General features: G+C 40.4%; 1 protein-coding gene across 1 annotated transcript in view; it reads left to right on the top strand.

The window, feature by feature from the left end:
* cenpi (centromere protein I) overlaps nt 1–14,370 on the top strand; it is a 100,477-nt gene that overhangs the window by 80,637 nt on the left and 5,470 nt on the right. The window contains exons 18-19 of the mRNA XM_063060812.1: nt 7,221–7,454; nt 10,055–10,093. Coding sequence (XP_062916882.1) covers nt 7,221–7,454; nt 10,055–10,093 — 273 coding nt within the window. The remainder of the gene's footprint in view (nt 1–7,220; nt 7,455–10,054; nt 10,094–14,370) is intronic.

Here is a 14,370-nt window from a genome sequence, read left to right as displayed (position 1 = left end):
AAAACTGCTGTGTGCTCCCCTGACCCTTCCTGAAGTCCACAGTCAATTTATTGGTCTTACTGACGTTGAGTGCAAGGTTTTTGCTACGACACCAGTCAACCAGCTGATCTATCTTGCTCCTGTACATCACCTCATCACCATCTGATGTTCTGCCAACAATAGTTGTCATCAGCAAATTTATAACTGCACTTGAGCTGTGTCTAGCCACACAGTCATGGGTGTAGAGAGAGGAGCAGTGGGCTGGGAACACATCCTTGAAGTGCACCAACATTAATCCTCAGCAAGGAAGAGATGTTATTTCCGCTCCACAGACTGGTCTCCCGCTGAGGAAGTCGAGATTCCAGTTGCAGAGGCCCAGGTTTTGGAGCTTTTTGATTAGAACTGATTGAGTTGAACACTGAACTGCAGTCAACAAACAGTAGTCTGATATAAGTATTGCTATTGTCCAGGTGATTCAAGGCCGAGTGGAGAGCCAGTGTGATTGCATCCACTATAGACCTATTGTGGGGATAGGTAACTTGAAGCAGGTCCAGGTCCTTGGGCAGGAGTTGATCCTAGCTATGACCAATCTCTTGAAGCTTGAGCTAGGGCTTTTCTCTTTGGAGTTAAAGAAGATGAGAGGTGACTTATAAGAGGCATAACTAGAGTGGATAACCAGTGCCTTTTTCTGGGGTCGCAATGACTAATACCAGGGGTCATCCTTTTAAGGTGAGTGGAGGAAACTTTATGGAAGATGTCAGAGGTTGTTTTTTGTTTTTTTTTCTGACATGCTGGCTTGTGACTGCCTGGATAGTGGTAGAGGCTGATACATTAGGGACAGTTAAAAGACTCTTACGTATGCTCATGGAGGAAAGAAAAATGGATGATTATGGACTATGTAGAAGGGAAGGGTTAGAGTCATCATGGTGTAGATTAAAAGATCGGCACAACATCAGTGACTGAAAGTCTCATACTGCGCTACGCTCTAATAAATAAATAGCACAAAAGTACGGTACTGAAGTAGTGTTCATGCACCATTCAGAAATCTTATGGCGGGGGGAAGAAGCTGTTCCTTAAATCTTGAGTGTGGGTCTTCAGACTCCTGTATCACTACCTCAGTGACAGCAATGAGAAAAGGGTAGGGACCCAGATGGTGAGGCTGCTGAATAATGGATGCTACCTTACTGAGGCACCACCTCTTGAAGATGTCCCTGATGGTGTGGAGCATTGGTTGTGCTGTGATTTAACTGGCTGAGTCAACAACCTTGTAATCCTGTTCATTGGAGTTGCCATATCTTGTTGTGCTGCAACCAGTCCGAATGCTGTCTACCACATTACACATTCTGAATTCATCTTGCACGCTTTTACTGCTAACTTGGTTTGACCAATATGCAGGATATGTAAATGAATGTTGTTACAGGCACCTCTAAGTTTGAGTAATTGATGTTCATGCCATCAGGTTGCAGGCTACCTAAATGGAATATAAGGTGTTGTTCCTCCAACCTAAGTGGCCTCATCACGGCAGTGAAGGAGGCTATGGATGGACATGTTGGAACGGGAATAGGAAGTGGAATTAAAATAGGTGGCCACAGGGAGATCCCCTTTGATCTGCCGGACAAAGCGTAGATGCTTGGCAAAGTGGGCTCCTAATCTACGTCGGGTCTCAGCGATGTACAGGAGACCACACCAGGAGCACCGAGCACAGTGTTATATACCCCTAGGGTTCATTTTTTTTTTCCTGTGGACTGTCACTTTAAAATGCCGAGAGAATGAGACTGACTTTTGGATTTCTACTGACTACAAAATTGCTTGGTTACTGTGATGAGGTGGAGTTGTTTGATGGACAATGAATGTTTATGGTTTCTGGTGGTTTGTTTTGAATACGCAAGGTCAGAAAATTTAGAACCCAGTTGCAGATGGTCTGAAGGGAGATGGCATACTCTGCAGACCTATTTTCCATGTATGTCTATTGCAAGGGGTCCAGATTGTCCTGGAGGTTGGTGCTGATGTGGGCCTTTTGCCAATTTCTCAAAACATTTCAATATAGCCAATGTTAGAGCAACTGGTTATTCCACATTGAGACAGGACACTTTAAATTATTTTGGGGCCTGGAATGAAGGTTTCCTTGAAACAGGTGGGGGTCAGTGAACTGTTGAAGTGAAAAGCTGAAGATGTTGGTAAAGATGGTTGCTGCTTGAAGGTTTTTGTCCCATAATTACCCCCGGCACTTCATGCTAATAAGTACAGAACTAGAAGGATATAGCAAGTTAATGCATGCATGCTGGGACTTTGGAGCTATTACTGAGGCAAGTAAGATACATACAGGTCAGAAGAAGGATAGGAACCTGAAATAAGTGTCAGCTGAGAGGGAAAATAAATTGGAAGTGTAAATTAGGAATACTGTGAGCAACACAAGTAGTGGAAACAAAGAGTTGGAGAATGGAAACTTGCTAACAGTGAATGAATTCATCATGCAAATAATCACAAATGGGTTTCATCGAATTGGCATGATGGAAATATGGCAACTAAAGTTGGAAACAAAAATTTGACATTTGGGAAGAGGAGGGGGAGGGATGGTGTTTTCATGGGATTATCCAGTATAATGGTTAAAAGGAACCTGGCTTGGCAGATAGCATTGTAAAATAGAAATTTTGAATGGAACAAAGCAGGAGGGCACCAGAAATCATTGAGAAACATTGTATATAAGATTGAATAATAGTTATGGTTTAGGATATGTTATGAGAAAGGAAATCAGAGATGCATCTAATAGGTTGTACAGTAATCACTGGGAAGGGGGGAGGAAAAACTTGTCATCAGAATAGTAATAACAAGGTCGAATGTATACAAGAAGTTTCTAAATCAGTATGTTGAGCAAGAAAGGTTAATCTTGTAAAGGAGCTATTGGGAAAGGGCAAGTATAATATGATAGAATGTTACATGGATTTCAAAATAATGAAGCTCAATCTGAAACCAGGGTTTTAAATCTAAACAAAAGGAATCTTGATGTGCAGGTTGGATACGTAAAATTGGGGAACTATATGCTTCTCCACCATCATACATTTCCATGTCTAACACCTAAAGAAATGACTCAGTTAATATACCAAATATACCAAATGTATATTTCCTTGTAGTGCAATACTAAATCTAAGAGGCCAGAAAAAGCAGTAAGCCTGACAGTTTTATTTTTCCTATAGGGAAAGTAGAACAAGGGAGTCAACCTGCATGGATCATAGATGTAGAAGAGTTAACAGTACTGTGGTCTAATATTGGTTCCTTACAGACATAGAAGAATTTCATAATTGGGAACGGTAGATAAATAAATACATGAAATACATAAAGCTTACCTGGGATACAGGAAAATTAAGGGTCTTTTACAAATGGAAAAAGTAAGACAAATCAGTACAAGTATTGAAATTCTACCAGAGCACTTGATAACTGATAATCCCTCGCACAAGATGATCTTCATCCCCTAGAGTTTTGAAAGTAGTGCCTGTGATCCTAATAGATAGTCTAGCTATCATCTTCCAAAATTTTATAGATTTTGAAATGGTTTCTGCAGGTTATAGCAAATATGAACCCTATTTAAAAGGGGAGGGGGTGAATGAGAAAATGAGGGTCTGCTAACTCTTTAGCTTGATATTGGTAGTCATTCTGATGGCAGCATGGGGGGCAATAGTAAAAGGATGTGATATCAAGACACTCAAAGAATAATCTGAGCAGAGTTGACTTTTATTTATGGAAGATAAATTATGTTTGTCTTACTGAATTATCTAAATAAGGCCTTGGTGAGGCGATACCTGGAATATAGTCTTCTTACTTTTAACAAATAAGGATGTACTTGCTACAGAAAGGAGTACAGTGCAGGTTCACCAGAATGGTTCTTAGTGGGACAGTCTCGTATGAGGAGATGTGGAGCAGGTTGGGCCTATTGTCTAGAATTTAGAAGAATGAGAAGCAATTTTACCCCAATACTCAAAATACTTGAGGATCTTAACAGAGTGGGAGCAGGGAGGATGATTCCCCAATTAAAGAGTATAGTGTCAAAATAAGGGGTAGGTTGAGACTGAAATGAGGGCAAATTCTCTCATAGGTTGGTGGTGAATCTTTGGAATTCTCTAGACCACGGGGCTGTTGAAACTCAGTCATTGATTGCATTTAAAATACAAATTGATAAGCTTTCTGAATATTAGAGGAATCAAGGAAAGTGTAATTGAGTTGGAAGATCAGCTTGATCTTGATGAATGGTGGAACGTTCACAAGAAGCCAAGTAATTCAAAACTGCTCATTTTTCTTGTGTCCTTGACCTGCTTTTGATGATGTTTTGTGCTGTGTGAACTTTTGCTCCATGTTACAATCATTGTTATAAAGCAGCATATTCTTGAGTTGAAACCCATGCATAGCATTGTACACAATAATGCTAAGTTTTTGTTTGACATTTTATTTTCAAATTTTAAGCTGGAATATTTTCTTCTTTCTGTCAACAAAGAATGCTGTAAGTACTGTGCAGGTCAGTGAGGGTGGGTGTACGCTAACGTTAAGGATGCATACAGCTCCTCTCTCCTCCCCCCACTGGAAAGGTCAGATCACAACCTGGTGCATCTAAAACCCTGATACGTGCCTCTGGTGAAGAGTAAACCTGCAACCTCGAGGACAGTGAGAAAATGGTCGGAGGAGGCTTATGAGGCGCTCCAGGGTTGTTTTGAGGTGACAGACTGGCAGGCACTCTGTGAGCCACTTGGAGAGGATATTGATGGGCTCACAGAGTGCATCACTGATTACATCAACTTCTGTGTGGACTGCAGTGTTCCGACAAGAACTGTCCTCTATTATTCAAATAACAAGCCATGGGTGACAAAGGACATTAAGGACATCCTGAACGCTAAAAAGAGGGCATTTACAGATGGAAATAGGGAGGAGCTGAGGGCAATACAGAGTGACCTGAAAGCCAGGATCAGGGAGGCTAAAGACAGGTACAGGAGGAAGCTTGAGTGGAAACTCCAGCAGAACAACGTGAGAGAGGTCTGGAGGGGGATGAGGGCCATCACTGGGTTTCGGCAAACTAGCAACAGAGGAGCGGAAGGCAGTGTGGACAGGGCCAATGAACTTAACCTGTTCTTTAACAGATTTGACAGTGTGGCCCCTGCCCATCCCACACATGAGCCATCTGTTGTCGGCCCCCAACCAACACATATTCCACTCTCCCCTCCTACCCCTCCTCACAGTCCCCCACCCTGCTCTCCTGACTATACCGTTTACCCACACGAAACCACCACGGTGGGCTTCACAGCTCTACAGGTGAGAAGACAGCTGAAATGTCTCAACCCAAGCAAGGCTGCAGGACCGGATGGTGTCAGTACCAGGGTGTTCAAAGCCTGTGCCCCTCAGCTATGTGGAGTACTTCACCATGTATTCAACCTGAGCCTGAGGCTCCGGAGGGTTCCTGTATCGTGGAAGACGTCCTGCCTCGTCCCTGTGCCGAAGACGCCACGCCCCAGCGGCCTCAATGACTACAGACCAGTGGCATTGACCTCCCACATCATGAAGACCCTGGAGACACTTGTTCTGGAGCTGCTCCGGCCTATGGTCAGGCCACACTTAGATCCCCTCCAGTTTGCCTACAAGCCCCGACTAGGAGTTGAGGATGCCATGGTCTTCCTGCTGAACCGTGTCTACGCCTACCTGGACAAGCCAGTGAGCACGGTGAGGGTCATGTTTTTTGACTTCTCCAGTGCGTTCAACACCATCCGCCGTGCTCTGCTGGTGGAGAAGCTGACAGCGGTGCAGGTGGATGCTTCCCTGGTATCATGGATTCTTGATTACCTGACTGGCAGACCACAGTACGTGTGCTTGCAACACTGTGTGTCCGACAGAGTGATCAGCAGCACTGGGGCTCCACAGGGGACTGTCTTGTCTCCCTTTCTCTTCACCATTTACACCTCGGACTTCAACCACTGCATAGAGTCTTGTCATCTTCAGAAGTTTTCGGATGACTCTGCCATAGTTGGATGCATCAGCAAGGGAGATGAGGCTGAGTACAGGGCTACGGTAGGAAACTTTGTCACATGGTGTGAGCAGAATTATCTGCAGCTTAATGTGAAAAAGACTAAGGAGCTGGTGATAGACCTGAGGAGAGCTAAGGTACCGGTGACCCCTGTTTCCATCCAGGGGGTCAGTGTGGACATGGTGGAGGATTACAAATACCTGGGGATACGAATTGACAATAAACTGGACTGGTCAAAGAACACTGAGACTGTCTACAAGAAGGGCCAGAGCCGTCTCTATTTCCTGAGGAGACTGAGGTCCTTTAACATCTGCCGGACGATGCTGAGGATGTTCTATGAGTCTGTGGAGGCCAGTGCTAACATGTTTGCTGTTGTGTGCAGGGGCAGCAGGCTGAGGGTGGCAGACACCAACAGAAACAACAAACTCATTCGTAAGGCCAGTGATGTTGTGGGGATGGAACTGGACTCTCTCACGGTGGTGTCTGAAAAGAGGATGCTGTCTAAGTTGCATGTCATCTTGGACAATGTCTCCCATCCACTACATAATGTACTGGGTGGGCACAGGAGTACATTCAGCTAGAGACTCATTCCACCGAGATGCAACACAGAGCGTCATAGGAAGTCACTCCTGCCTGTGGCCATCAAACTTTACAACTCCTCCCTTGGAGGGTCAGACATCCAGAGCCAATAGGCTGGTCCTGGACTTATTTCATAATTTACTGGCATAATTTACATATTACTATTTAACTATTTATGGTTCTATTACTATTTATTATTTATGGAGCAACTGTAATGAAAACCAATTTCCCCCAGGATTAATAAAGTATGACTATGACTATGAAAACTATAAAGGGTTTTCAGGTTTGCAGTCTGCTGTATTTGCCTATATATGAATATTTTCAGCTCTGGTAAGAATAGTGAAAACGATTCTTTTCAAGAAAACTTTGCTCTTCAGCTTTTACTTTAGGCTCAATGGGTTGGCTGTGGCTTTCTTGAGCCATTGTCTCAATATATTTTACAGCAACATCACATCTTAAGGGAACTAAAAATTAACTAGGCACCTTCTAGAAGTGTTCCTGTAGATACAGAGTTTGTCTGAAGATTCAAGTTAATTTCGATACTCACGTGTTTTACGTGCTTTTTCATATGTTGTGAAAATATTCAGACGTAATTAGAACTTGTATTAAAATTTAAATTTGGATAATTCATTTGATAACCTGAGATATCCATGTTTTTCAGCTGCATATGGGATTAAAGGTGAACAGGAAAACATTTCAGCAATACAATTCATTTGTGAAAGCAGCAGTCAGCTGTTTGTGGACATCTGAAAACTTTGTGCAAGATATTTGCCTGATGGGTATTGGGATTGAAGACGATCTGTTGGCACAAACTAAGATTACAGATTCCAAGGACAGCTTTACTATTGTTAATCATCCAGCACTCATGGGGCATGCCATAAATTTTGTCCAGAAGGTAAATGTGGATTGAGAATTGACAGCTTTAAAGCAGAGGTTTCAAGCAATCAATGCCAAAATGTACTTGTGTGTTAGTGAGTCTTCTTTTTTAATTGGTATAGGTCCATCATTATTGTGGAATAATCTTATTAATTAAGTGTGATGTTCATAGGAGTCTTGAGTTTGAAACTGCAGTAGTCCAAAGCTGGGTCTGCAACTGTGATTTGATTTTATTTCCTTTCCCTTGTAATGGAGCAAAACAGAAGTTTCATAATTAATGTTTGTACAAATCTAATTTTTTAGAAGGGGGAAACTGCAACATTTTGTCATGTAAGTTAATAAAGGCAACATGAGGCTAAGGACTACAAGCTCCAGTAACTTTCTAAAGTGGTATCAAGAAGTTCTATCCAACAGATTTTTTTAAAGGCAAAGTAGACAAATTCTGCTACAGTATCATTTCTCCCCCTGTCATCTTAAGCTTTATTTGAACATTAGTAGTGAACTACTTTCTTGTCTGTGCTTCAATGTCCATATTGCATAAAGAGTAAATCTGTATGGGCCCTTCAACTCTGCCTCCTTTTGCTCAGAGCACATTTCTATCTCCGAGATAGCCCTTTGATGCTAATTTAGAATGTCATACCATAATTGAGGGTCAAGTTAGTTTCGTTTCTTATTGTGCTTGTTTTCAACTTCCCTAACTTAGCTGGAGCAAAAAGCTACTCCAGATATCTCTTTTATGTGACCTTACAACACTAATATTACTTGCCAACTTGAGTAGCATCTGACTTTAATGCTTTCAACATCCTTATTTCCTCTGAATATGCACACTCAACCTTTTAGGAACAGCTTCTTCCCCTCCACTGTCAAAACTAAAGGTCGCTTGATTTTCTTGAAATGCAGACAAAAATTATTTTGCTGGTATGAATATTGTTTATTATCTAAAGTTAGTGTTACTGTTTAATTATTTTAAATGGGTATTGCACCTTCTTGCTGGTTATTACAATTTTGCATAACTAATAATTTTCCATTATGGAAATATGACTGTTTGAATTTTTACAGCATATGAAATTGCAAAGAGTGTTTGAAGCGTATTATTGTATGGCTGTCTAAATGTAGTTAGAGTGAACCTAGTGTGGCCTATCCTAGTATAACTGTTTACTAATAACAAATGATTCCATATAAATTCTGCAATTTTTGAAAATTAACCTCAATATTGCTGTTACTGTAAGTAATTGAAATAAAATATGTAATAGTTAACTCAGAGAAAATATTGTAATCATGATAATATTTTAGAATTAGATTTGTATATTGTAGATGCATGCCTTGTTTGCAGCTGATATCAATGATTTAAATAATGGAATAGATGGCTTTGTTGCCAAGTTTGCAGATGATGTGAAGATTGGTGGAGGGGCAGGTAGTGTTGAGGAAACAGGTAGGCTGAAGAATGACTTAGACAGATTAGGAGAATGGGCAACAGAGTGGCAAATGAAATGCAATTTTGGAAAATGCATGGTCATGCACTTTAGTAGTAGGAATAAATGTGCAGACTATTTTCTACATGGGGAGAAAATACAAAAAAATCTGAGATGCAAAGTCCTTATCCAGAATACCCGAAACGTTAACTTGCAGTTAGAGTCTGAGGGAGTCAAATGCAATGTTTGCATTCATTTCAAGAAGTCTAGAATACAAGAGCAGGGATATGATGCTGAGGCTTCACACAGCACTGGTGAGGCCTCACCTTGAGTATTGTGAACAGTTTGGGGCTCCTCATCTCAGAAAAGATGTGCTGGCATTGGTGAGGGTTCAGAGGAAGTTCATAAGGATCATTCCGGGAATGAAAAGGTTGTCATATGAGAAACGTTTGATAGCTGTGGGTCTGTTCTCACTGGAATATAGGGTGGAGGGCATTTCATTGAAATCTTTCGAATGTTGAAAGGCCTAGACAGAGAGGATGTGTTTCCCTTGTGAGGAAGTCTACGACAACAGCCTCAGGTTAGAGGGGCATCCATTTAAAACAGAGATGCGTAGAAATTTCTTTAGCCAGAAGGTGCTGAATTTATGGAATTTATTTCCACAGGCAGACGTGAAGGCCAGATCATTGGGTGTGTTTAAGGCAGAGCTTGACAGGTTCGTGATTGGACATGGCATCAAAGGTTATGGGGAGAAGGCCAAGGAGTGGGGATAAAGGGATCAGTCATAATTGAATGGCGGAGCAGATTTGATGGGCCAAATGGCCTAATTCTGCTCCTATATCTTATGGTCTTATGACTGACTTTGGTGTCATGGTCAACAGACTGTTCCATGTTATTTTTTTACATCCAGGGTCTTTAACTCTAAAAACTGGCCACATTTGATTTTAGGGTAAATTGATTTTTCCTTACATTTTTTATGTGTACTTGTTTCTAACATTTTATAAAATCAGCCCTACATTTCCCACCAAGTATTTCTATATATTCGTAATTGAATTATTCTTTAAGTGTTTTGTGTTTGATTTCACAGTGGTGCATTCTTCAATGGTTGGTAGATTTTGCCAGTTTGCTACGTTGTCAGCTGAAATATTTGCTTGTCAAGTGCCTGGTTATTTTACTCCTGATAATTCCATTATTAAACTTTTTGCAGGGTTGGCCTAATGAAAAGAAACGATTGCGTGTAATTCAGGTATGCTAATAAAATGTATTTCCTGGAATGTAGTGTGGATGAGAAAATAAGCTTTCATTGATTCATCGGCATCTGACGATGTTGGTCAATTTTGTATAAATAATTTATTCTCTCAATGTCTCTTGCTCCTACAACATCTCTTATACAAAATATTTATTAACATCCTTTTGTTCATGTTGGGTCAGTGTTAAAATTCTGGCTTTTAAGGATTTAATTACTGAATTTTCCAAAATTACAGTATGATGAAACATGCACGTGGTAAAACTCAAATAGATGTTATTTCTGTTAATACCTCAACCTATTTTTGTATGGTAACTTTTTCTAGTGATCCAGGCAGGTTAAAAATGAGGTGTAGGAACTGGGGCCTCAGATGAGTGGGAAGGAGGTATAGGAAACATTGATTGGTGAGCCAGATGCCCTACTGTGGGAATTCTGAATATTTGGTTAGTGAATTGCAGAGTTTTACAGTATTTTGAATTGTCATGACGCAGAGACATTCAGTCCAAAGAGTACATACCATCTCTTCAGACAGTTTCATTTCCCTACTCTTTACATGTATTGCACTCTAGTAAATCATTTTCTAATTCCCTATCTAACTGACCTCTAAATGCTACAATAGATTGTATTTCTCTCATTGCAAGTTCCGGATCATAACCATTCACTGGTTTTATCATAAATGTTTTTCTTTGAATTTTTTCTATATCTTTTATCACTGTACTTGGTCTGTACATTGTGTTGAAATGTCTGCTAATGAGAAGAGCATTCTCTGTTTATTTACCACACCCAAACTTCTCATGGTATTGTACAACTCTATCACGTCCTTCAACTTATTTTGTTTTCTGGCAAACAACTTCATCTTCTCCTTTCTGATCATAACACTAAAATCCCTCACTTCTATAAACTTTAATGGATTTTTTTCCTGGAAAAGTGAAATACTGCAGGTGCTGGAATTCAAAAACAGAAGCAGAAAATGCCGAAAATATTCAAGCAGAAAAACTAGGCAAAAGTAAAGCGAACAGGAAGGAAGTGCAGATATGTTGGAGTCCAGGAGAGTTGTCGTGTGGAAGTGCAGCCTGAAAGAAGGTGACGACGGCTTATGAATTACAAAATGTACAGCTGAGGGAGGTGTAAGAAGAAGACGACAAATAAAATTAGCAATTAGTCAAGATTAAGTACTGTGTAATGTCATTTCCAGTACACAAGTGTAAAGGAGAATGAAATAATCGTTACTCCGGATCTGATGCAGCACAAAAGAACATAATAAGATAATGAATACATAATAATAAAAAACATAGATTGTATGTCTATAAAGTGACACTAGGCACGGGAGTTTCTGTACATAAGGTGACTGAGAGGAAATGATAAAATAGTGGTGTGAAGGGCTGGGTTAGTGGCTGGAGGTATTAATCAGCCTTACTCCTTGGGGAAAGTAACTGCTTTTGAGTCTGGTGGTCCTAGCGTGATTGCAACGTAGCCTCGTCCCCCTGATGGAGGCGGGACAAACAATAGGGTGGGTGGGATTCTTCATGATGTTAATGGCCCTTTTCCAGCACCTTTCTGTATGTATGTCTTTTATGGCAGGTAAGCTGGTACCGGTGATGAGTTAGTCAGTTTATACTACCTGTTGTAGAACCTTCCTGTCTGCCGCAGTGCAATATCCATACCACGCAGTGAAGCAGCTTGTTGGGATGCTCTCTCCTGTGCATCTGTAGAATGAAGTGAGTTTGGATGTGCATAGTCCAGCTCTCTTCAGCCTCCTCAGAAGTAGCGGTATTAGAAGAAGGCAGCACTGGCACACACAGGTGGTAGAGCTACTGTCATACTGCTGCAATGACTTAGTTTGATACTGACTTTGGGTTCTGTCTGTGTGAAGTTTGCATTCTCTCTGACTGAGGGTTTTTCCCTCATCCCAAATAAAATGGCATGCTCATTTTGAACTTGGATGGTTCACTAGAAAATGTATCATTTTGTGTAAAAATCTAAAAAAAATGCATTAAAATGTGTTGGTGTAGAAATTTTAATAAACATGAAATTACCCTGAGAAGTTGCCACTTTGGTACCAGAGAGAAATACTTGGGAGTGCCTTAAATGTCAGCATATATTTGATAGACTGGATGACCTACTTCTCTGTCATATCAAAGTATGAAAAATAATTAATGCTGGAAATTGCTGATTATAAGAAATTAACTTTAATGTTTAGCTTGGAAAGCTAGATGATGAAATAATGTTCCTTGAGTTTGCACACAGCTGCTTGGGACTGAGATACAGGATCAAAGTAGGAGTGGGATGAGAATTTGTCAAGCAGCTGAAAGCATGAGATCATTCTTGCTTGCTAATGGTGATGCAATAGTCAAGCAGTCAGCCAACCTGCATCTGCTTTTCTAAAAGCCAGAAAATGCGATAGTTGATAAATGAAAATGCTGGAGATGGTCTGTAGGCCAGGATGTGTGTGGGGATTGAGAAACAGTTAATGTATTGGATCACTAAAGTTTTATCAGAATTCTAACAAAGGGAAAATGTGTTTTGACTTGTTAGATGGATGAAGAAAACAAAATGAGTGATCATAATGAAGTAGATATCAAGAGAATTGGGATGGTGCATGCTGTTGATGCCATTTAAGAGGGTGGTGACTGAGCACTTATCATACATGATCTGTACAGAGGAGATACAAATGGAGGGACAGAAGATTGGAAGTGTAAACAAAGCAAAATACTGTGACATGTAGAATACAGCAATTTCTGGAAACCCTGAAATAAAAGGAAATACTGGAGCTGCCTAGTGAGTGAAATAGGGTATCTACTTTCGGCAGAACCAGAATCAGGTTTATTATGACTGACATTTGTCATAAAATATATTGTTTTTGTTGTTTGATTTGTTTTGTAAGTTACAATAATAAAAAAGTTTTTCTGAGGTTTGGATTTTAAAACTAGTGGGCAGAGGTTTAGGGTGAGGGGGAAAATTCAAAGAAAATCTGAGGGGCAAGGTTTTCCACACGGTGGATGGTGGTTATATGGAATGAGCTGCCAGAATAAGTACAAGAGACAGATACAATTACAATGTTTAAAAGACATTTGGATAGGTAGGAGTAGAGGGATACAAGCCTAATGTGAGCAAATGGGATCAAATTTGATAGGCACCAGTACTGGTGGAGACAAACTGGACCTAAGGGTCTATTTCTATGCTGTAGAACTCTGTGATTAAGTCAGGTAGAATTTGTGGGAGAGCAATGGCCTTGTATCAGAGTAGCTAGGAAAGGCTAGTTATTTGAAAGTGAAGTCAATATGAAGTTACAAAGGTTGCACTGTGCCTAGGAGGATAATAAGATGCTGTTACTTTGCTGATGTGGGTTTCAGTTTGAAATACTTCGGAAACCAGAGATGATGGACTGGGATGGAGAATTCAATTTAATTTACTATTGAGGCTGAATGGCCTACTATTTTTCTGTTTGCAGAAAAACAGCTATGTCTTTTGGAGGAGAAAATTAAACCAAGGCTCTATCTGTTCTTTAAGGCGAATGTAAAACTTTCCAAATTCAGATTAAAACAAGAGCAGAAGAGTTATCCAAGCTGACATTTCTCCCTCCACCAATACCATTATGAAAAGCTATCATTAGGTTTTACTTTTCTTTCAGATTTGAAGGATTTTTAAAATAAAATAGCAACCTACGTTAGAATTACACTTCAAAAGTACTTAAGATGCATTACTTTGAACCTAAAAGTGGCTCACCTGAGGACTGGGAGAAATTCAGAGTTCAGCAGAGGAGGACAAAGGGCTTAATTAGGAAGGGGAAAAAGATTATGAGAGAAAACTGGCGGGGAACATAAAAACGGACTGTAAAAGCTTTTATAGATATGTAAAAAGGAAAAGACTGGTAAAGACAAATGTAGGTCCCCTGCAGACAGAAACAGGTGAATTGATTATGGGGAGCAAGGACATGGCAGACCAATTGAATAATTACTTTGGTTCTGTCTTCACTAAGGAGGACATAAATAATCTTCCAGAAATTGTAAGGGACAGAGGGTCCAGTGAGATGGAGGAACTGAGTGAAATACATGTTAGTAGGGAAGTGGTGTTAGGTAAATTGAAGGGATTGAAGGCAGATAAATCCCCAGGGCCAGATGGTCTGCATCCAAGAGTGCTTAAGGAAGTAGCCCAAGAAATAGTGGATGCATTAGTGATAATTTTTCAAAACTCGTTAGATTCTGGACTAGTTCCTGAGGATTGGAGGGTGGCTAATGTAACCTCACTTTTTAAAAAAGGAGGGAGAGAGAAACCGG

Source organism: Mobula hypostoma, chromosome 10 (assembly GCF_963921235.1).
Source record: "Mobula hypostoma chromosome 10, sMobHyp1.1, whole genome shotgun sequence".
NCBI classification, from domain to species: domain Eukaryota; kingdom Metazoa; phylum Chordata; class Chondrichthyes; order Myliobatiformes; family Myliobatidae; genus Mobula; species Mobula hypostoma.
Note: the sequence above shows the minus strand (reverse complement) of the source record. Positions and strands in the feature narration are given on the sequence as shown.